We start from the raw sequence: 23,367 nt of genomic DNA on the forward strand, positions 1-23,367 counted from the left end.
AAGGCACAAGAAATTCGGTTGGCAAGATGAATGCAGTATGTTATCAAAAAATACTGGAGTAACTTTTGCATTCATCGGTCAGGAAGCTGTGCATGGGACGTACTTGGACCTTTCAACATGACAATGATCCAAAACACAAGGCCAAGTCGACCCGTCATTGGTTACAGCAGAATAAAGTGAAGGTTCTGGAGTGGCCATCTCAGTCTCCTGACCTCAATATCATTGAGCCACTCTGGGGAGATCTCAAATGTGCAATTCATGCAAGACAGCCCAAAAATTTACAGGAACTGGAGGCTTTTTGCCAAGAGGAATGAACAGCTTTACCATCTGAGAAGATAGAGCCTCATCCATAAATGCCACAAAAGACTTCAAGCTGCCATTGATGTTAAAGGGGGGCAATACACAGTATTAAGAACTGGGGTATGTAAACTTTTGATCAGGGTCATTTGGGTAGTTTCTGTTGCCATTATGATTTTAAAAGAGTAAACGCAGTTGATAATGGCTTCAGCCAAACGCCAACTATGAGTGAAAAAAGTTTTATATATATATATATATATATATATATATATATATATATATATATATATATATATATATATATATATATATATATATATATAATTACACACAGAGCACGTCTCCGTGCTGCCTTGTTCCAACATTGACTTTCTTTGTAGCTCTCGCCATTTTGCTCACACGTTATCTCAGAGCTGCAAATATTTGAAGATTGCACGTCCCAACAGGGAGCAGTTGGACACAGAACGCCCAGCAGCAGTCTTGGCTTTTAGATGCACTGTTTGGATACCTTTTTGCATTAATGGGTTACTTATGCATTTGCTGGTTGACGCTTTCTTTTTTTTTTTCTTTTTTTTTTTTTTTATGATTATAGGAAGTTGAATACAGCTTCTTTTCCTGTTATTTTCACCTAGTGATCCTGCCAGTAACTTCTGTCCTAGGGTCACCATGCTTAGTCACTGCACTGTATCTCAGGAGGAGAAATGTTGTCGTAGGCACAACAAAAAAGCGCCTCCCCCCCCTTCTTCTTCTTTTTTTTTTCTTTTTTTTTTTTTTTTTCTTTCTCTCTTCTAAATGTCATGGAGTTAGTGGCTTTCTAGTTCAGAGAGATGAAAAGATTATTATTATAATAGATTTATATAGTGCCAACAGTTTGTACGGCGCTTTACAACATGGGGGCAGACAGCACAGTTACAATTCAATACAGGAGAAATCGAAGGACCTGCTCGTTAGAGCTTACAATCTAGAATGAAGGGTCGGGTAATACAAAAAATTAACTAACTCTGGGAGATGAGCTGACAGAGAAAATAAAAGTACAGTTGTTAGGTGTGGGCAGGATAGGCTTCTCTGAAGAGGAGGGTTTTCCGGGATCATCTAAAAGCAGAGTTGTAGATAGTTGGACAGATTGGGTTAGGGAGTTCCATAGGATGGAAGAGGCTCTAAAAAAGTCCTGGAGGCGAGCATGGGAGGAGGTGAGAGCAGGAGGTCTTGGGAGGTATGAGGAGATCAATTGCGTTGGTATTTGTAGACTATGCTAGTGATGTAGCTGGGGTACAGATACTAAATGTCAGCAAATGAAAGGGAATAAAGAACAGAAGTTGTTCAGGAGCTTTCTGGGAGGATCTAGAAGGATGCAGAGAAGTAAATATACTAGGAAATACATTTTTTCACCCTAAGGTAAAGAGATTTTCTCGCACATTGCTAGCTTCCTGTCCATGATATCTTTTGAGGAAACCTCTATGACCGGAAGGTGATGTACTCTTGTGTACATGAAGATATTGTCACATTCTTCAGTGGGCTTCATAGAGTTCTGAGCCCTTTAAGCTGCACATGATGCTCATCCTGTTTCTGACCGTAGTAGATATTTTTATACATGTCCGTACCATTGCCGATCTTTCGTTTCATCTGTGACACATTATCTAGCGACTTCCTCTTTCCTGAGAATTTCATGTTTTGGACTGTCGCGTTCCAGTCGTATTGCTGCCTACTTCCTCATTGGAGAGATTTCTTCTCACTTCCTGTCCCGGTTAACAATGTTGTCCCCCAGACTGGGAAAAAAGGAAAATCTCCAACAAGGAAATCAACTGCAATAAAAAGCTTATAATCTAGGGGCTTGAGGCTCAAAAGGTTTTTTTTTTTGGTGTCTGTTTACTTCCTTGAAGATTTTTTCTTTCTTCCTGTTCTGGTGACCTGTTGATCGGAGAGAGGTTTGTCGATTCCCTGTGGGAATAAATTTGGTTGAATGTACACATGGAATTGAAGTGTTTGTTTGTTTTTGTGTTTATTTTTTTTTATTATTGTAATGCGTAAGTGTCCATTACCTGGTGGTTATGGAATCTCATTTTTATTTTTAAAAAAAATTGTCCATATCCTGCTAGCAGCAAATGGGTGGTTTAGAGACTTTTTAAAGATGCGTATTTCCTTTAGGGAAGAAGAGTCAGTCCTAAGATACATTGGGGGGTCCGTGCTGGACCAGCCGCATTTAGATTCCTCCATGGCCAGCTTTAGGTCATAGGAGGTGAATCCTGTCTTCTTAGACCTCTTTCACACTGAGGTGCTTTACAGGTACTATAGCACTAAAAATAGCGCCTGTAAAGTGCCTCTCCTCGCGCAGTGTGCTGGCAGGACGCTCAAAAGTCCTGCAAGCAGCATCTTAGAGGCGTTGTAAAAGCGGTGTATACACCGCTCCTAAAGCGATCCTACCCATTAAAATCAATGGGCAGTGCTGGCAACCCTTAACCCTTTATCGGCAACTAGCGGGGTTAAAAGTGCCCCGCTAGCGGCCGAAAAGCACAGCAAAAACGACGGTAAAGCACTGCTAAAAATAGTGGGGCTTTACTGCAGACGCTCTCTGCAGAATCTCTTAATAGGTAAAGGTTCTTTTTTTTTTTTTTTTTCTCTAAATGGGTTCCTTTTAAAGCGGTTGTAAACCCCCAAAACATTTGAATAAAATAAATAAAAACCTGCAAGACAAAGGCATAATGAGCTAGTATGACTAGCATACAAGCTCATTATGATTTTCTTAACTTAGATTGAAGCCATCCTAGTCTCCCCCTCCGGCCGCAGACATCTCTCCGGGTATCGCCACTCCGGCGCTGTGATTGGCTGGAGCAACGAAGAGGTCACTCAGTGCGGGAGCCGTCAAAGCCTGCATTATCAGTGTGTCGTAGACATCAGTGCATTCTTTGTGGCAAATACAGGTCAGAGAGGGTTTACTACCGCTTTAAGCTAGTGCATTGTTGGTTCACTTACCTTTTTCCTTCTTTTTTTTTTTTTTTGTGTGTGTGTGTGTGTGTGTGTGTGTGTGTGTGTGTGTGTGTGTGTGTGTGTGTGTGTGTGTTTTTTTTGTCTGAATTTCTCACTTCCTGTTCCTTCTCAGTAAGCTGTTCTGGCTGACTAACCCCCAGGCAGAACAGCTTGGATGATGGGGGCAAGCTTACTGAGGAGAAACAGGAAGTGAGAACTTCAGACAAAGGGGAAAAAAAACGTTTAGAAGGAAAAGGTAAGTGAACCAACAATGTACTAGCTTAAAGGAACCTATTTAGAAAATAAAAACAAACCTTTACAACCCCTTTATTGGTCTACCCCCAATGCCGTTCCCCACCCAGCACTTTCAGGCACCTTACAGGTCCTTGGTGCTGAGCAGCCAATTACTAGGCCCGTACACTGTCATCAGATGAGATAGATGACCTCATCAAATTTTTAATATGTATGTATATAATATATATTCTATATATGTCACAGTTGTGTTCAGCTTGTTTTGTATCAGTGAAAAGTCAAGAGTCTTAGCATATTGTGTAGTTGTAATGTATTTGTGCAGACAAAGGATCATGAACAGTCTGTAAAATGATAGAATTTCCCTCCTCAAGCTGCTAGGGACAGGGTTTGAGAATTTAAAGGGGGGTGGTTCAATACAATGGCAACAGCTGTCAGTGGGGGGCTGCAGTGCAAAGGGCCCCCGTGTGTCTCCGCTATGTGCTATTGAACTGCACCTGTCTCTTGGCACTTGAAACCATGCAGTCTTCCATACCTTGGAAAATATTCAGCCATGTGTCCAATAGACTGGTAGGATTTAAGTATATACATCCTGACCCTCAACCTGATAGAACACCTTTGGGGTGAATTTGGCCCCTTTCACATTGAGGAGTTTTTTAGGTGGTACAGCGCTAAAAATAGCGCTGCTATACCGCCTGAAAAACTCCTGCCCAGCTACCTCGATGTGAAAGCCGGAGGGCTTTCACACTGAGGCGATGCGCTGGCGGGAGACAAAAAAAATCTCCTGTCAGCAGCATCTTTGGAGCGGTGAGAGGAGCGGCGTGTATACCGCTCCTTCCCATTGAAAACAATGGGAAACTGCAGCAATACCGCCCGCAATGCGCCTCTATAGAGGGCGGTATTAACCCTTTATCGGCCGCTAGCGGGGGTAAATACCGCACCGCTAGCGTACGATTCCCGCGGCGGTATAGCGCCGCTATTTTTAGCGCCGATATACCGCCACCGCGGCTACAGGTCCAATGTGAAAGGGGCCTTAGAGTGGAGACTGTGAGCCAGGCCTTCTCATCCAACGCCAGTGCCTGACCTCACAAATGCGCTTCTGAAAGAATGGTCAAACGTTCCCATAGACACTCCTAAATCTTGTGGACAGCCTTCCCAGAAGAGTTGAAGCTGTTATATCTGTAAAGGGTGGGCCAACTCAATATGGAACGGGATGACATTAAAGTTCATGTGTGTGTGTAAAGGCAGGCGTCCCAATACTTTTGACAATATCGTGTTTCTGTTTAAGTTTACTACCACTTAAAGGAAGCCCTAAGAAGTTAGTTGTGATTTCAGTGACTCAAAGTATTAGAGAAAGCCAGGCAGCTGGCATTTTCGGACCTAGAATGGCAAAAGCGGCCTCCATATTTCATTCAGGTTTTCGATAACCAGATCCAACGTGATGGAACTACAAGTCCCAGCACGCCTAGCGACAGTTGGCCACAGTTTTCTAGTTTGCAGGTTGTACGTCGGTTTTCTTTCCTCTCTGCCTCCTCCCTGGAGTTTTCCTAACAAGCCCACATTTGTTTAGATGTTATTAATCAGGCCAAATATTTGAAGAATGTTTTCCCCAGGAATTCTGTTTGTTTAGCAGCGTTTCTGTGCCTGTCCTGTGTTTCTGTACACTTTCCTCATGGTGTCAGAAGGTTTACCAACACACAACTAACTGCTTGTGTCTTCCTTAAAGTGGCAGGAAACTCTGTTATACCTACAGATAAAGCTTGCCTGTGGGTGCTGTGAGCTTGCACTGTTTAGAAGCTATTCATAGCGCATGCAGCCAGTCATGTCATCGGCGCATATTCTATGAAGGTCCAGAATAAGTGCCGGACCTTCAGAGCCAGTACCGTAAACGGTGGCACCTCCGCGCATGTACGGGAGTGACGTCATCACACCACCAGCCACTCATTTAGCTGGAGGCCATGAACCCGGAAGGGAGACAGACCTGTAAGCGTTGACAGCACGGCTCTGGAGGGCTTCGTTTTGAGGCAAGTCGTAATGTGCTAGTATACAATGCATACTAGCACATTATTCCATTGCCTTGCAGGGATTTTTCTTTCCATTCAGCTGTGGTTTACTATTACTTTAAACGGTGACTCCACTTTCATGGGAAAATTCTAGGGGGAAAAACGGTGTATACAATTGCTACAGAAGTCATATTGTAATTGAATGTTGTTTAAAAATTACCTTTTTTTTTTTTTTTTTTTTCAATCTGCATCGGTCATTTTCTGTAAAATGCAATATGGCAACCTGGAGGCGTTTTGTATACAGAATGTCCCCCAGATATGTAATTTCCTGCTTGTGATTGGCTCACTGCCTTTTTTTTGGCATCCCCTGCAACAAAACTGTCATTTTTGGTGAGATTCTCCCAAAGGGTGATCTTCTCCCAAAGGGTGATCTTATCTAAAGGGATACAGACCCTTCCACTTTCCTCAGAGCCCTGCAAGTGCAGCAGCTGATGGATAATTATAAAATCGCTCCCATTCACCTTCATTTTGCACATGGACACAAACGGCTATTTCTTCAGAATAACAAAAGGTAGGATTTCCTGCACCACGTTCACAATGTACTGCAGTTGTGATGTGCACCGGGTGTCAATGTTAAGTTAATGACACCCCAAACGTAGGACACAAGCGCAGTGCGTTTACCTGCACTGGATCACATGGTACAATAGTACCATGTAATCCAGTTACTGTGCGTCGTCGTCGTCGTCCCCCCCCCCAAGTGGTGCACATACTACTTTTAATGCAGTCCATCGCAATTGTAACCCATTTGAATGAGTGGGCTGGAATCTCGCTGCACCAAGATCACATGTGAGTTGCACAGGAACGCACAGTGTGTTATGTGCGATTCATGGTGTGAACCGACCCTAAAGGTTATTTATTTATTTATTTATTTTTCGGATTCCAGTATCAAGATAAAGGCGCCATATCGGTTCTTCAGGCCATTATTTTCTGTAATATAACCTGCTTTAAAACTTTTTCTGCCAGAGATGTTTTTGTGGGCGTTTAAAAAAAAAAAAAAAAGAATGTAGACCTGAAGATTAGCTAAACCCTCCAAATAGTGTATTTTGTTTTAAAGAAGAGACTCTGGACAATAAAATGGTGGTAGTGACAATTTTTTTATTTTATGCCAAGCGCAAATTTTCAATAAAAAATACTGTCTTCGGAAACTAAGATAGTGGAGTTCTGATTCTCACTTTGCCATGTGCTGCCATATGTAATGTGTAACACAATCAGTGGTTTTGTGAGTAGGTGCCCCCAAAGTGTGCGTTTTTTTACATATCTATGTGGGAGGCTCCCTTTTTTGGGGAGGGCGCACGCTAAGTGGATGCACCAATATATTGCCCACTGAAAATAAAGTTGACGTTTTGCCCATAGAAAACAAAAAGATGTGTCTCATTGACTTCAATGCAAAATTGCGCCCCCCCCCCCCCCTTTGACTTCAGTGTAAAAATTCCCACCGCGTTAATTACATTTAAACTTTTTTTTTTTTAAGCTGTGTGTTTTCGAAATGGTGGCAAATCGAGGGATGCCTGTGCGATCCCTGTCACTTCCAATGGCACCCTGATAATGGCGTGATTTTTGCCGTAATTATCGCCTGACAAATCAAGGTAAAATCGCGTAAACGGAATTGCAGGATGCCTGTCGCCCAAAACAAGTATAGTCTGGTATATACTTCACTTTGACTGGCAGCAAAAGACCTCTCGCTCATCGGCGGCTGTTCGCTTTTCCTTCTTTGTAGGATGCTATTGAGGCTCGGGGTCAGATAAATGTTTTTTCATTCATAGAGGAAGCCGATTTCACAGCTATTTTTGTATCTTCTTGTCTAGGAAAAGAGGAGGTAATAATCTCGAGTAGCAGCGGGTTGTCTTTGTTCTCCAAGCGGGGTATGCTGTTCCTATAATTAATTTTTAACGCCCTTTGTGGGCAGATGGGCGTCCCTGCAATATGCATGCAGAATGTTTTTCTAAGCTTTGTAATCTATACGGATATCTTCCAACAGCTGAAAGCCGTGACTTCAGCAGAATTCTTCCTCCCAACAAACACAGCTTGCTGAGAGTTGTTGTTCTTCAGAAGCCGAACGAAGAACTACTTTGTATGTATGATCCAGGGCAGGAAGCTGTGTGACATTTAGCTAAAGTGTTACTTCACTTTCTAGTTTTGTAATAGAACGTTAACTGAAACTTCAACTGAAACTGGCTGTTCAAAGGAATAAATGGCACTTTCCTTGATTTTTAGTGGTTGGAACCCCTTGCAAGGTGTTATATTAAACATTTTTCCCTCCAGTTCTTGTCCCATACACATCAGGAAGTGACAGGAAATCTCCACTAAATGGGTGTCTCCATTTAAAGATTTCTGTAAAGTGTGTGTGTGTGTGTGTGTGTGTGTGTGTGTGTGTGTGTGTGTGTGTGTGTGTGTGTGTGTGTGTGTGGTGGTTTTTTTTTTTTTTCCTCTCTTTATCACTTTGTCAACGTGATCAACTGGACAAAGGGGGTAAATTTACCCAGTCAGGACACATGGTGACTCAAAGTATGCATCTACACTGTACTTTATATAGCTGTGTCTTATGAGGTAAAGGTTCCTGTGTGTGTGTGTGTGTTTGTGTTTTTTTTTTTTTTTTTTTCATTCTGTATTACTGCTGTAAATGTAACTAATGAAAGGAAATGGTCCTCTCTTTCTAATGTCAAATAGCTAAAGTCTCCAGCATTTCTGGATTTGTGGGCCTGTCGCTATATGCTTTAGAAATAGATGTGGACACAGTGGGTGACTTCAGACAAGCGACCCTGATTCAGTCTGCTGCTGCTTTATATAGAGGCCCCTCTCATGTGTATGGGGTTGTCTCTATGGTCACCATACACAGAACCCTTGTAAGAGTTTTGAAAACGCAACTTGCATTCTTAAAGCGCTTGCATACGTTTTTAGCGTTTTTCATGCGTTTTTAGCCACCCTTAGGTTGCCCTGCTTTGCTGCTCATAAACAGTTTTTTTACTGTGTGTGTGTGTGTGTGTGTGTGTGTGTGTGTGTGTGTGTGTGTGTTTTATATTCTCTTCTACTAAAGTCTGATAACACTTTGCCTTGAGCAATGGTCTTCAGCCACAAGGGACTAAGTGGACGGTTGAGCGTGTGTATCGTTTGTTTTAGGGATCTTGCGATTCCCTGGTTCTGCATGTATGGTCCTCTTCTCTGAAGTTGACCATACATGTGTATTATGATTGGACATTATCTTTTAGATTCGCCAACAAAGTTGTAGCGTGAGGGACTGCCTTGGCTTTCTGCTCAGATCATACCCAGGTAGGCAAGCCCTCATGTCACTTCCTTGTTGTACTCGTGTTTAGTATAAGTGCAGATTGCCTCTCTCATATCTACTGCGTGTTCAGAATGTTTGCCTCCCTATCATGCAGTCCATGTTCATCATCGTGGGTGCTGGTGGCCAGGGCCGTCTTTAAAGGGGAGTTCCACCCACAATTTCACTTTTTAAATATAAATACCCCTGTAATACACAAGCTTAATGTATTCTAGTAAAGTTAGTCTGTAAACTAAGGTCCGTTTTGTTAGGTTGTTACAGCATTTAGATAGTTTATAATCTAGAAATAGACCGTGGCCATCTTAAGTGTGGGCATTATCAAGCCAGACTGTATGACTTCCTGGATTTCGGCTTTGCATATCTCGCACATGCTCAGTGCACAAGCAATGTAATAGGTTTCAGTCAGGTTTGCAAGGACTACTGGGAAACATGATGCCTATCCCAGAAACCCTTGCAAATAGCCTAGGCTAATAAGGAGAAGGAAGTAATGAAGGACTACAAAATAAAGGTATTTACAAGCAACACATTAAATAAAAATTGTCCATTCTGAACACTATGAGATTAGAGCATGCAGCACAGACAAACATAAAAAAAATGGGTGGAACTCCACTTTAATGTTGATTGGAACCTGGGCAAAACTTTTTATTTTATTGTATGTCTCCCCCTGCTCTGAGACATACAATAAATATTGGCTAGACTTAAAATCATTTTCCTGTATCGAATCAGGCAGTGATTGCGATTGGTTGCCAGAGGTTACAGCATATTATTACCACTTACCGACTGGTTGCTAGAGGTTACAGCACACTTTACGGCTCACTGATTAGTTGCTAGAGGTTACAGCATATGATTTCTTCTTGTTGATTGGTTTCTAGAGATTACTGTACAGTACATCAACTCTTCACTGCAGAGGGGCGTGATATACATATGAATGCCTCCGTCCTCAGCTATTTACATATGAATGACGGTTATTTACATGTAAACACAGGGTCTGCCTTACTGTTTCCCTTTGTTTGGTTTTGCTGTGGTCTGCCTTAACCTGAGGTCCTGAAGGAATATTGCATGCAGTGATGCGTCCGGATAGATTCCATGTATATATTTTTATTTGCTTTAATCCTGGTTTATGAAGTGTACCAACTGCCATTTGTTATTATGATCTTCTTTTTGTTTTTTTCTTATTGTACTTTATTTGCTCTTTTCTCAATAAATAAAATTTTTTTGACCGTGAAAAAAACACAGGGTCTGCAGGTGAAGTCATCTGTACACAATAGGGCAGAGTTGGGCAGCATTAGTAGCAGCACTTCACACTGAGATGTCAGGACATGGCACATGACTAAAACTTCAAGGGACAGGGGAATGTAAACTGGGATAGTTGGCAAGTATGAGGCAGTTGCTTTGGGCCCCAGAGCAATGACGGGGCCCATGCCCCTTTTTCCCTGCCTTAAAGACGGCCCTGCTGGTGACCTCCCTATCATGCGGTCCATGATCACGGTGCTGATTGCCTCTTTATCATAAGCACATGAAGAGTTTCCAGATCTATAGAAATATGCAGGAAGGGTGTGAGGTTGAATCAGGAGTGACTTTCATATAAATGTTCTAACAATAACCCAGCGTGCTCGCTGAAAGCACCCAGATCTGCCTTAAAGCTGAAGTCTGTGTACCTAGAGGAGATTGTAACCTAATCCTTCAGCATTAGATGTGTTCTGCCAGAAAGGAGTATGTGTACTAGATGGGCTGAGAGAACTAATAAGTGTGTCATAATGTGGAACTCCCAGTGGAGAATGGGGCGAGTCCGTTAGATACGCAATTACATTTTTTGTAAGGAATGCTCATGCTTTTTTTACCAGAAGCTATATCAAAAGTTACAGGTCCTCCTTTTTTTTTTGTTCTGTTATGAACACATAACAGCCTTTACCCCAGATAATGATACACCAACCCCCAGAGTTTCCTTGTCTTGGTGATGTAAGGACTCGCATGTCCGGCGTGGCTTTGCTGATAAATCGCACTCTCCTCGGTTGACATAGAGTCAATTCCAGGCTGGGAGTGGCGGCTTGGCAGTGGCTGGTTTCCTTTCGCTGACATCAATACCGCATGTTCAGTAAGAGTTTGTACAAGCACACCTAATGTTCTGCTATGAGTCACGCTGCAATGCCCAGGGTATATGGGTAGAGTTCAGCTTTAGAAGGCAGACCTGATGCACTTTCAGAGAGAACATTTACCTGGAAGTCACTTTCCTGGTTTTACACACTTGCTGTTCCATGTTTTTATGATAAAGACAATTGACACCCATGCTGAACGGCTGCTGAAATAAAAACATTTCCAAAGTAGGCCACCTTAAAATGTTTGCTTTCAGTCTGTTCGCCTAAGATTTTGATGCAGAATATGCCATAAATCTTCCTGAAAGTACTTCAAATGGAGCTGAAATGAACCTATATAGATCAAGGGGAGGCTAATTTTGGCCCTCCATTTTTTTATTTATTTTTTTGGCAGAACCACAAGTCCCAGGAGGCATTTCTTTGACAGCCACAAGCATGGCTCCCAGAGGCTTGATGGGACTTGTAGTTCCACCACAGTTGGAGGGCTACAGATCATTGTGTTGAAACACTTCTTTCTGGTTACATAGTAGGCAAGGTTGAAAAAAGTCCAGAATGATGCAGAATTCATGGTTTGACTGAGCTGCCCAGACTCTAAAGCAGGAAACCCAAACCATAACATTTCCACCACCATGCTTCAGTGTGTGTGTGTGTGTGTGTGTGTGTGTGTGGTGTTTTTTTTGGGCAAATGTGTCTTCTATTCTCTTTGATTGGGCAGTCTTCAGTACATTGTTCCAGAATGCCTGGTTTTTGATTACATGTTCAAACTTCAAAGGTAAACTGAAATATGACTGTTCTTTTTTTGACAGCAAAAGCTTTTGTACGCCTTTATGAGTACATCCCTCACATTTTTGTAAATATTTTATTATATCTTTTCATGTGACAACACTGAAGAAATTACACTTTGCTACAATCTAAAGTAGTGAGTGTACAGCTTGTATAACATTGTATATTAGCTGTCCCCTCAAAATAACAACACACAGCCATTATTGTCTAAACTGCTGGCAACAAAAGTGAGTGCACCCCTAAGTGAATGTCCAAATTGGGCCACCATTATTTTCCAGCACTGCCTTAACCCTCTTGGGCATGGAGTTCACCAAAGCTTCACAGATTGGGACTGAAGCTCAGTTTCAGGGTCTTGGCAATCTTCTTGTAGCCTATGCCATCTTTATGTAGAGCAACAATTCAAATGTTCAGATCTTCAGTTTTTTGCCATGAGGTGTCATGTTGAGCTTCCAGTGACCAGTATGAGAGGGTGAGAGCGATTAACACCAAATTTAACACACCTGCTCCCCATTCACACCTGAGACCTTGTAACACTAACGAATCACATGACACTGGGAGGGAAAATAGCTAATTTGGCTCCATTTTAACATTTTCACTTGGCCAGCGGTTTAGACATTAAAGAGTCACTAAAGGAATTTTTTTTTTTAGCTAAATAGCTTCCTTTACCTTACTGCAGTCCTGGTTTCATGTCCTCATTGTTCGTTTTTGCTTTCATGTTGCTGTAAATCCTCTCTGTTCTGGACACTTGCTGGTTGCCTGTTTCCTGATAACCACAGTACTGGGAGATTTCTCACGGTGGTCACTAATGTGATTATTGTGTGTAAAACGAAACTGGATTGGTGCTGAGGAGTTTTAGACAAAGTATCACTGCTCTCTATTGGCTGACTGCCCTCTAGTGGCTCTCTGTACATCAGAGAACCAGAAAACAACAGCAAAAACGAAACTACACTGCAGGCACATTATATGATTGTTTTTTTATCAATTTTTAATCATTTTTAAAAGGAATCAGTTAACTATTATGTCTCTATGCCCTGTAAACAGTCATTTCAGCTAAAAAAAGTTTTTCCTTTAGTGACCCTTTAATGGCTGTGTTGAGTTATTTTGAGGGGACAGCAAATGTACACTGTTATACAAGCTGTACACTCACTACTCTACATTGTAGCAAAGTGCCATTTCTTCAGTGTTGTCACATGAAAACATATAGCAAAATATTTACAAAAATGTGAGGGGTGTAATCACTTTTGTGAGATACTGTCCATGTCGCATGTCTGACCGATCCCTGTGGAAGCCGGAAAACACTATAGTAGTCGCTGCCACTACAGTGATATCAGCGGGTCCAGTGCAGAGCAGGTGCTCTTCTGCATAGTAGCCACAGGTGGTCGCTTACTTGGCACTGCTGTTCACAAAATGCTTTCAGGTATATCTGAGTGGGCCCAATCATTGACTTGTATGGGCAGGTGGATGTCAGTGGAGATGTGTCTGCTAACACCTGCCTACCATCTGATGTGTGAAAGGGGCCCAAGTTGTAGTGAAACTGACAGGGACTGTAGGTGTTTGGGGGGGGATGGTGCAGCTACACATTACACAAGGAGTTATGTAGTGCAGGGGGGAGGGAGTGCAGTGCAATGGGAAACCTTGTAATGGGAGAAGTGCAGCCTTGGGTGGGGGGAGGGCGTCTGACTCAGGTTTTGGTCCTGGGCCCAGTCTTTGCCTTTTGTTTGCAGTCATTGAGCTTCTGTGGAAACAGGCAATCTCTGTATGTAGTCGCAGCAGAGCTGGCTCTACCTGCCACCCCTCACCGGTCCCAGAAATATGAGGCTTCCTGTCAGCTTTGGACACCCACTATTTAAAGGGACACTCCACATAAACTTTGCCAAAAGACTTACACGGTGCTTGAGGCCTATTTTCTTTATGGAGCAGACAGTGTCTTCACTCATGTTCAGCATCTTGTGTTGGGGGTGAAAATAAAAAGTAATTCATAAGAGTTAGGCTATGCTGGGTTTAATAAATTGGCTGTATAGTCCCATAGACAATTTTTTTTTTTTGGGTCACCTGTAAGGCAAAAGGCATAATGAGCTAGTATGCACCGCATACTAGCTCATTATGAAATGCTTACCTTGGAACGAGGCGTCTGTAACTTACCTGGTACACCCTGAGGTAGCTGACATGTTGCCTCGGCGTGTCTTCCGGGTATCGCGACTCCAGCGCTGTGGAGCCGCGATGTCGTCACTCCCACGCATGCACGCGGGAGACTTCTTTTCTGGCAAGGTCCGGAGTCTGCCGGGCCTTAAGCCGAAAATCCCCTGTGCGCATGCGCCGCTGCAAGTCATTTTTGTTTTGGGTGGATGGCCCATTAATCTTGTAGTGAAACTAGAGCTGCACGATTTAATCGCGAAGGCTCGAAATCGCAATCTTTTTCCTTCCCGATCTTCGAAACGGCATATCACAATCTTTCTAACAAGTGCAGAGAGTTCTCACAGCATGCAAATAAGTGGACACAAAGTATCTTTTCATTCTTTTGGCGTGTGGATGAAGGAAGTTTAACCATTTAATGACCAAACCTTTTCTGACATTTGCTTATGTGTGTGTGTGTATGTATGTATGTATGTATGTATATGTATGTATGTATATGTATATGTATATGTATATATATATATATATATATATATATATATATATATATATATATATATATATATATATATTATATTCTCTATATATTCTCTTTTTTTTTTTTTTTTTTTTTTAGCAGAGACCTTAGAGAATAAAATGATGGTTGTTTCAATAGTTTGAAAACGCTGCGCAAATACAGTGTGACAAACGCAATTTATAATAAAAAAAATGCACTTTAAAGAATAATAAAAAAAATAAAAAACGAAACAGCAAAGTTGGCACAATTTTTTTGTATTATGCCAAAGAAGATGTTGCACCGTGAGAATCGTGATCTTTATTCTAAGCCCAAAAAATTGTGATTCTCATTTTAGACGGACTGGTGCAGCTCTAAGTCAAACCTGAATTTATTGCAGCCAGCGCTCTGCAAACTCAGGAAAGTGGCTGGTCTTCTCTTACAGATCTCTTGAGAAAGACATTCACATTTGGCTGCTCAGCTGTTTGAGTGTACCCCATACAAAACAATCATTTTATTGCTTTTCTTTTGTATGATTGTATAATAATCTCTTTATAGAATTTGTAGAAGTACTGTCTGATCCTCTTCCCGTAGTCAGAGGACAGGCACTTATGAATGCCAGTAGTGCCCAGGGAATAGTAAGTTATAAAAGGATTCTTCCAGGCTGTCTGCTAAGTGATATTTTCTACATCTCCAGTGATGGAATCTTGCTGCCATAGTATGTGCCTCTGTTCTGATGTTCCTTCTGTTACATTCTCTATTGCATATACTATTTAAAGTCTAGTAGGGATGGTGGGAGCCCCTCCTAATGGCCACAGCCAGTGTGAAGATTTGGCAACCTCACAGATGTCTTATGGTTAAGGTGAACACCTGTGCAAGGGGCCAAGTTTGCCTGCACAGTTTCATGCATCCGCATGCGGATTGTCCCCGATTTATAGCAATTGAGATGCATCGAATGCATTGACGCAGCTTTTGCTTCCAGTTTGACATGTTGGCCCCAAACTCACACTGTTTGCATTAGGGACATGCATCTGCACCCACACAAGTGTCAAATTGAGAGCAGTAGCTGCGTGCCATCTGATATGGTGAGAGCAGTAGCTGCTGCGTGCCATCTGATATGGTGAGAGCAGTAGCTGCTGCGTGCCATCTGATATGGTGCATGGATGCATGGAATGCCTGTGCATCCCGTGTGGGCAAACTCTGCCTTTCACGCTGGTGTTCACATCCTAATGTGACCAACCTAGATAGGTTAGTCTTAAATTTGTGGATGCAAGTAGATTTAGAGATTTTAGTCTTGGGGTAAACTTCTACTTTAAAGTTTTCTTCTATATTTCTTCAGTTACTTCCTGGTTTCTTGCCTAGGCGAATGATGTCATACATTCCAGGAGTACTCAGGAAAGGAGGGGTTTTCTCCGCTAAATGCCTGAGCTAAGAGCCTATCGAGGCATACTGTGAAATTACTTTGGTTGGTTTAGTTGTATGACTCTTATCAGGGCTTAATGTTTAACGTGAAAAGAATTCACTCATTGCCCAACACTTGGTGACACACTAGGCCTAATCTTTCCTGAAGGAAGTAATAACCGTAAAGGTAGACCTGTGAGAAAAGTCAGACATGACCCATCCAGTCATGTCTTCATGTGGTTCCTCTGAGCATTCGTGTTTATGATGTGCCAGTATATGCAGTGTCTTTTTTTTTTTTCTAGAGGAGGTGCTCTAAGGCCCCTTTCACACTGACACGTTTTTCAGGCGGTATAGTGCTATACTGCCACCGCACCTCCCGTGCCCAGTATGAAAGGGGCCTAACTTTTCCAATTGCCCTTTCCTACCAAGATTTTTTAACAAGTGGGGCCATTGGGTGATACATTGGCAATGGTTATCTGACTCTCCTTAAAACCTAATCTTGTCATCCGTATTCTATACAGCTTTGTAGTAGAACTGTGCTAATAGATATACTTGTTTGCTCAACAAAACCCAGTAAAGCAAACCTTATGCAATTCATTTTCACCTCCCTATTATTGGTCAATCTACAGCAGCTGAAGAATGGGCAAAAGCACATGGGGGCCCATTCACACGTGCTGTCAGATCAGGTCTGCCTGTCAGTTTTTCGGGCAGACCTGATTGGACGTTGCATTGTCCTTTATAGAAGCGGTGGATGTCGGTGGACACCTGTATGTTGACACCCGCCGCCATTCGACCCTGTCCACCAAAAATAGACGGATGTTGGTCCTATTTTTCATCCATCCATCGGATGGAAACGGACAGGCGGTCTGGTTCTATATGATTTTTCCCATAGAGGAGCGTGGGACTGCGTCAATGTCTGCTCTGCACAGCAGAAACGGCTAAAAGAAAAGCTAAAAAAAGCACCGCTTTACCACGAGCACGGGGCGTTTAGTGTGAAAGTGACCTAACTGTGTCTAGCTTAAGGGTCGGTTCACATCATGAATTGCACAGGAACGTGCTGTGCATTTCTGTACCATTTACATGCAATCTGTGTAAATTCCGTGTGATTTCAGCCTATTTAATTAAATGGTATGATTTTGCGCTGGACTGCACCAGAAGTAGTGAATGTTCTACTTTATAGAACGCACAGCAACCGGATCTCATAGTACTTCTGTAAAATGCGATCCAGTGCAAGCAAACGCAATGCGTTTTTGAGACCTGCGTTTGTGGTATCATTAGGTTAACACTGACACCCGCTGCAGATCGCAAATGCAGTGCATTTTGAACGTGGTGTGGGAAACGCACGCAGGTTTTCCGTACTAAGTTCTGGTCTGTCCTTAAGACTTTATTGAATCCCTCTGAGATCTGTAATTTTTTGTCTTTTGGGCGACCTTTAATGCTCTCTATTCGCACTAATTCATTGGTGAGTTTCACATGCATAAATGCATACAGATACTAACATGCACTGTCATTATGTACTTTACATTTTATACCATATTCTAGAAGTATGTTCTCTTAAAATTTAGAAGCTCCTGAAGAAGCTATATTTCGGTCGTGAAACATGTTGAGTCTTTTTTAACTCTTCATGGAACGGCTTGGAAATGCCACCAATCAAGTGTGGGCCTTATTTCCCTAGCAAGCTCATATTGTATACTTCTCTGGGGAAAAAACATTCGGCCTTTGTTTTTCTACACATTTTTTTTATTTTTGTATCTTTTATCTCATATGTATTCTGTGCATATTCTATGATATTATGTGAATTATTAAAACTCGTTAAATTTTTATACGTGCCTATAAAGTCAATTTTTTTTCTACACAATTTGAATCCAATCTCTTGTTTATTATAGGATGTTTGGTTACCACCCCAGGGCTTTTGTAATCAATTTATAGTCTTTTGGAATGAGTCAGATCTTTCATTGAACTTCTGACTCTCTCGTCCTTTTTTTCTGTACACTGCAGACCTGTTCAGCTCTCTGTATGGCGGTCACAGAGGATGTCGGCGCTCCAACCGAACAGGGAGAGGGAAATAAGTGCTGCTTAGTGAACCAGTTTAGCCTCATTTGCAGATGTAACAAAGCGTGCAGTCTCTAACTTCCTGCGATTAGTCTCATGGGGGATTCAGTGGGAAAAGAAACGTACAGGATTGTGCAGAAAAGTACAGGGTTTAATCTGACGCCATCTTTGTCACGCAGATTTATTTAAGAAAAAGGTGGATAATGAGTTCAGGGTTATTTCAAATTTTGGTTTTGTTTACAAATGGTCAAATATTTTTGTAGATCATAAACTTTTATGCTTTTTAGGATCTAAACAGCGTGCACTTCAAGTTTTTCAGATGCGTTGGGGCATGCAATTGTTTGCTCCTTTACAATGTGCATTGATGCGTTTCTTGCTCTCTTGAGAACAAAGGCGTATTCAGGATAAGATTCTATTGGTGATATACCATGCCAGACCAGTGTTTTTATAAAGTATCTTGCTGTGGGGGCACCCGAGCTGCTGCTCCCTGTGTCCGTTCAGACAGCCCCGCCCCCTCTCTCTCTCCTTATTGGCTAACTGACTTTGGCAACTGCGGGAGCCAATGGCGCCCGCTGCTGTGTCTCAGCCAATCAGGAGGGAGAGTCCCGGACAGCCCAGGCTCTTATGTATAATCACTGAATCAAGATGGGGCTCAGGTAAAGTGTAAGGAGGTGCTGCTGCACACAGATTATTTATTTTTTTCATGCATGAAGATAAAAAAAAAAACCTTCTCCCTTTTTAATGGCACCACAAGTGCAGTACGTGTTTTACAATCCGTGCACGGAAGCGCACAGGTGCGACTGCAGCTTTGGTCTGTTGAAGGGGTGTTCCAGCCTTTTTTTAAGTTTATTAAAAGTCAGCAGCTACAAAAAGTGTAGCTGCTGGCTTTTAATAAACAGACACTTACCTGCTCCACGGTTCCAGCAACGCGCCGGCCGGGGCTCCGCTCCTCTTCATTCCTAGTGTGGGCAGTGACAGCTTTCGGCTTCACGGCCGGGCACCCACTGCGCATGCGTGAGCGGCGCCGTCCGATTGGACAGGCGCTTGCCTACAGGGAGGGGCTGCAATAAGGCTGCAATAAGGCGATTTAAGCTATTTGCCTTGCCAGCCCCTCGGCGGAAGGAGCACAGGAAGTCCCACTCCTCCTGCCAAATGTGGCATGTAAGGGGGCAAGGAGTGGATTAAGCGGAAGTTCCATTTTTAGGTTTAATAAATCTCTTCACACAAGATAGACAACTTTTACCAAGGATTTACTCACCCGCTGGTTAAACAACAAAAAAAGTGACCATTGTCAGTGGATTGAAAAATAATAGGGAAATTCAAAATGTTACTGTTGTCACCAGAATAGGAGGAGAAATATTAATTATTGTGTCCCCAGAATAGGCAGTAAAGGGATATCTCCCTGTTTTTCCATTGGGGATCTTTCCCTTCCTGTCTAGGAGACACAACCTAAAGTGAGGTGACATCCCCTCTTAGACCATTGTCACCAGAACAGGTGTCTTTGTTGGAAGATTAGCCCTCTCCTGTTTTGGTGAAAACTGTAAAAGTTTAGATTTTCCATCCCACTGACAATGGTCACCAGGAAATGGTATGAATCTCTCCAGTGGGGACACAACCAGCAGTAAAACTGTCACGCGGGTTTCCGCCACTCCTAACTACCAAAGATTTGGGGATTTGGGCCTGAAATGTGCATACTTGGAACTCTTTGCTAACTGTCGGTAGGCGACTATGGTATTGGTGAAAAATGGCTGGATGAGCATAAGTTGCCCTGAACTAGAGGCCTCTGGGTAATGCCGGAGCCTGTGTATCGTCCATGGCAGCTGTGACTTGATAAGGTGAAGACACAGAGGGAGAGCTTGGCTATTTATAGGGCAGATTTTGCTGCTTCCTCTGTTACCAGGGGAACCCCTCTCCCCCTTGGATGTTTGGAAAAGACCGCAGGAAGACGGGGAAGCCGCTCAATGATGTTTAACCCTCTCTATGCTGCCACCAGCCAGATCTGTTGTGGGTGGGGCTCTGGGGGAATCGCGTTTTTTACAAAGGGATGTTTGTGTAAAATGATTTTTATTACCAATGCAGCCCTGTGGTCTCATCTGCTGAACCTGGAAGTCTAGAAATAAGGAAACCTGGGTGCAGACAGGATTAGGATGTAACCATAATTAAGCCCGCAATGACAGCTCTGCCTTTTTACCTAAGGGTGTGGCATTTATTTACAGGTCCCCAGGTGGGGCTTTTTTTGCATGTTATATTGTCTAAAAGTGTCCCCAACTGCAGCCAAAACTTCTTTTTTTTTTTTTTTTTTTTTTTTTTTTTGGATGGAGAAAGAGGTTGGAGCTTTGTCATGTTTTTATTTTCGTCTTTATCCTATTGGGGAGATTTATCCTTGCTTCCTTTCTAGAAGTAAAACCTCCACCTCCTATCCCAATGACGGCTCTTTCCACCATTTAGTTGTCACAGGGACAGGAAGTAAGACTGAATCGCCCCCAATGAGTTTGCAGTAAAAAAAAAAGTTTTATCTCTTCCTGCCCTATCCATAATTTGGGAGAAATGCTATAATACTCTGGTGATGGGAAGTACTAATGTATTGGACTGTGTATATGGTGCACATTTAACTCTGGTCTCTTTCCTTTTCCTTCATAGCAATCAAAGTCAACTGTGTTGGGTCTTGCGGTGTGTCAAACAAAGTTAATGAGACATCATGGAACATAGAAGAGCAGTACTTCAGTGGAACCTTCTCACTGGCCGACAAAGGTAAATGTACCTGCATGGTAGAAAGTATCATTTAAGGCCTCATGTACACTGCTGCTGGTAAACGGACGTTAAGGCCCCTTTCACACTAGGTGGATCCGTCGCAGTGGAGTCCGCCAGCTCAGCGGGAGAGCTCTCCGTGGATCTCCGCTGAGCCGGCAGATGACAAGTCCAGAGCCGCTGTCTCCTAATGGAGAGATCTGATGAAAATAGACAGCATGTCCGTTTTTCATTAGATCTCACCCAAGCCGATCCGCCATGGAAGGATGGCAACGTATCGCTATCCGTCTGATTTTAGCAGATCGGGCTTGGATGTCAGCGGACATGTCTCCGCTGACATCCAACGATCCATAGTGATGTATAGAGCGGCCGTTCAGGTCCGCCAACAAAACTGACAGGCGGACCTGAACGGTCCGACTGTGTGAAAGGGGGGTTAAGGAGCAGTTGGGCGTTTTTTTTAAACTTATCAGTAAATGTACAAAGGGTTGTTTTATAGACAGTTGATTTTGGAAGTATTTTTTGGAAAGCAAAAAGTGTTCAGGACGGATATTCAGAGGCATTTGAAACGCCAAATGCCTGTAACAACTTGTAAACATGGTAATTCGCATTTAGCTGCATTTCGTTTACAGGTGTTTTTAATGGAGATACAGTGCCTTGAAAAAGTATTCATACCCCTAATTTTCCACATTGTCGTGTTGCAACCAAAAATGTTAATGTATTTTATTGGGATTTTATGTGATAGACCAACACAATGTGGCACAGAATTGTGAAGTGGAAGTAAAATGATTTTCAATTTTTTTTTTTTTTTTTTTTTTTTTACTAATATCTGTGGCATGTAGGTCCGAAACAACTAATCGATTGACAACTAATTGATTTATGAAAATTGTAATTGATTAATTTCATAATCGATTAATCGGCCAGTAACATAATGGGGTTAAAAAAATAAAATTGGCCCTTTTTATAGTACAAAAAAGCAAATCGCTACTGTAAATATTACTTTCACTGTCCCACAGTAAAAAAATGAACCCCTTACAGTAGCGATTATTTGCTCTTTTTGTACTTATTTTTGTTTTTTTAACCCCCTTATGTTACTAAACATCTCAGGCCTGGGTCACACCTCTGTTTTTTGGTGCTTTTTGCAGAAACAAACTACAGTTCAGTTACATGTTTTCCTATGGGACACATTTACATCCATGATTTTTTTTTCAGCTGTTGTGTATTTGGAAAGGGTAAGGACTTTTTAACGCAAAATGGTGCTATTTTGTTTTTTTTGGTTCAATATACTTCAATGGAGAAGCTGCAGAAAAGCATGTAATGTGTTTTTGCAGCAATTAGTTTTTTTGTAATCTGCCCAACAACAAATTGGCCCAATTTTTTTTTTTTTTAAGTCTATTATCCGATCGAAACAATAATCGGCCAACTAATCGATTATGAAAATAATCGTTAGTTGCAGCCCTAGTGGCATGCATTTGTATTCAGCCCCTTTACTCTGATACCCCTAACTAAAATCTAGTGGAAATAGGAAAGGGGAAATTGGGACTTTAGATGAGTTCTATGAGTATAGCAATCTAGTGGAATCCATTGCCTTCAGAAGTCGCCTAATTAGTAAATAGTCCACCTGTGTGTAATTTAATCTCAGTAAAAATACAGCTGTACTGTGAAGCCCTCCAGAGGTTTGTTAGAGAATCTTGGTGAACAAACGGCATCACGAAGGCCAAATAACACACCAGACAGGTCAGGGATAAAGTTGTGGAGAAGTTTAAAGCAGGGTTAGGTTATAAAAAAAATATCCCAAGCTTTGAACATCTTACGGAGCACTGCTCAATCCATCATCTGAAAATAGAGTCACATTTGTAGTTTGTGAAAAGCCATGTGGGGGACACAGCAAACATGTGGATGAAGGTGCTCTGGTCAGATGAGACCAAAATTGATCTTTTTGGCCTAAAGGCAAAACACTAACACTGCATCCCCACGTTGAAAATGGTGGTGGCAGTATCATGTTGTGGGGATGCTGGGACAGGGAAGCTGGTCAAAGTTGATGGGAAGATGGATGAAGCCAAATACAGGGCAATCTTGGAAGAAAACCTGTGTGAGTCTGCAAAAGACTTGAGATTGGGGCGGAGGTTCACCTTCCAGCAGGACAACGACCCTAAACATGCAGGTGGCTTTTTCACGAAAGCAGCCATAGTTTTTTGGGCTTGCGGTTTCTGCCAGCTCGCCTGAAAAACAGACGGTGCCGCCAGCTGGCCACACAGGCGATCAAAGAGTAGATTCGCTTTGGTCACCTCTATGGCTTTGGAGTGTGTTTATTTTTTTTTGTTTTTTTGTTTTTTTAATTCACCACTTGCCGCCCATCGTCAAGTGACGGAGGGACAGTGCGCCTCTCGTCCTGGATGGACATTGTATGCCGGTTGACCCGAATAGCCGCTCTCACAGGGGCACTGACGCGGCTCTTTAAAGGGGTTGTAATGGTTCATTTTTTATTTTCTAAATGGGTTCCTTTTATGCTAGTGCATTGTTGGTTCACTTACCTTTTCTTTCGATTTCCCTTCTAAATTTTTTTTCTCTTATCGACCATGGACGGACACCGCTCCTTAACCCACTTGTCAAGATTTATGTTCCCTGTTTACAGGAGAGGACTAGGCAGAAACATGTTAGATAATTAAATACATGTTACATTAACAGAGTTGAACAGCCCTGCCCAGGGGGCGGTCCCTCCAGACCTAACCCTCCTCCCTGCATTTTGCAGCCTCAGTTTCGTTCTGCCTAGCAAGGAGAAGGACGTATGGCTTCCTTTGGGCCCAGCGCCCT

General features: G+C 42.4%; 1 protein-coding gene across 1 annotated transcript in view; it reads left to right on the forward strand.

Moving 5' to 3' along the window:
* Nucleotides 1-23,367, forward strand: part of ARRDC1 (arrestin domain containing 1) — a 67,089-nt gene that overhangs the window by 10,478 nt on the left and 33,244 nt on the right. Inside the window, exon 2 of the mRNA XM_040324196.1 lies at nt 20,449-20,559. Coding sequence (XP_040180130.1) covers nt 20,449-20,559 — 111 coding nt within the window. The remainder of the gene's footprint in view (nt 1-20,448; nt 20,560-23,367) is intronic.

The sequence above is a fragment of the Rana temporaria genome, chromosome 9 (assembly GCF_905171775.1).
Source record: "Rana temporaria chromosome 9, aRanTem1.1, whole genome shotgun sequence".
NCBI classification, from domain to species: Eukaryota; Metazoa; Chordata; class Amphibia; order Anura; family Ranidae; genus Rana; species Rana temporaria.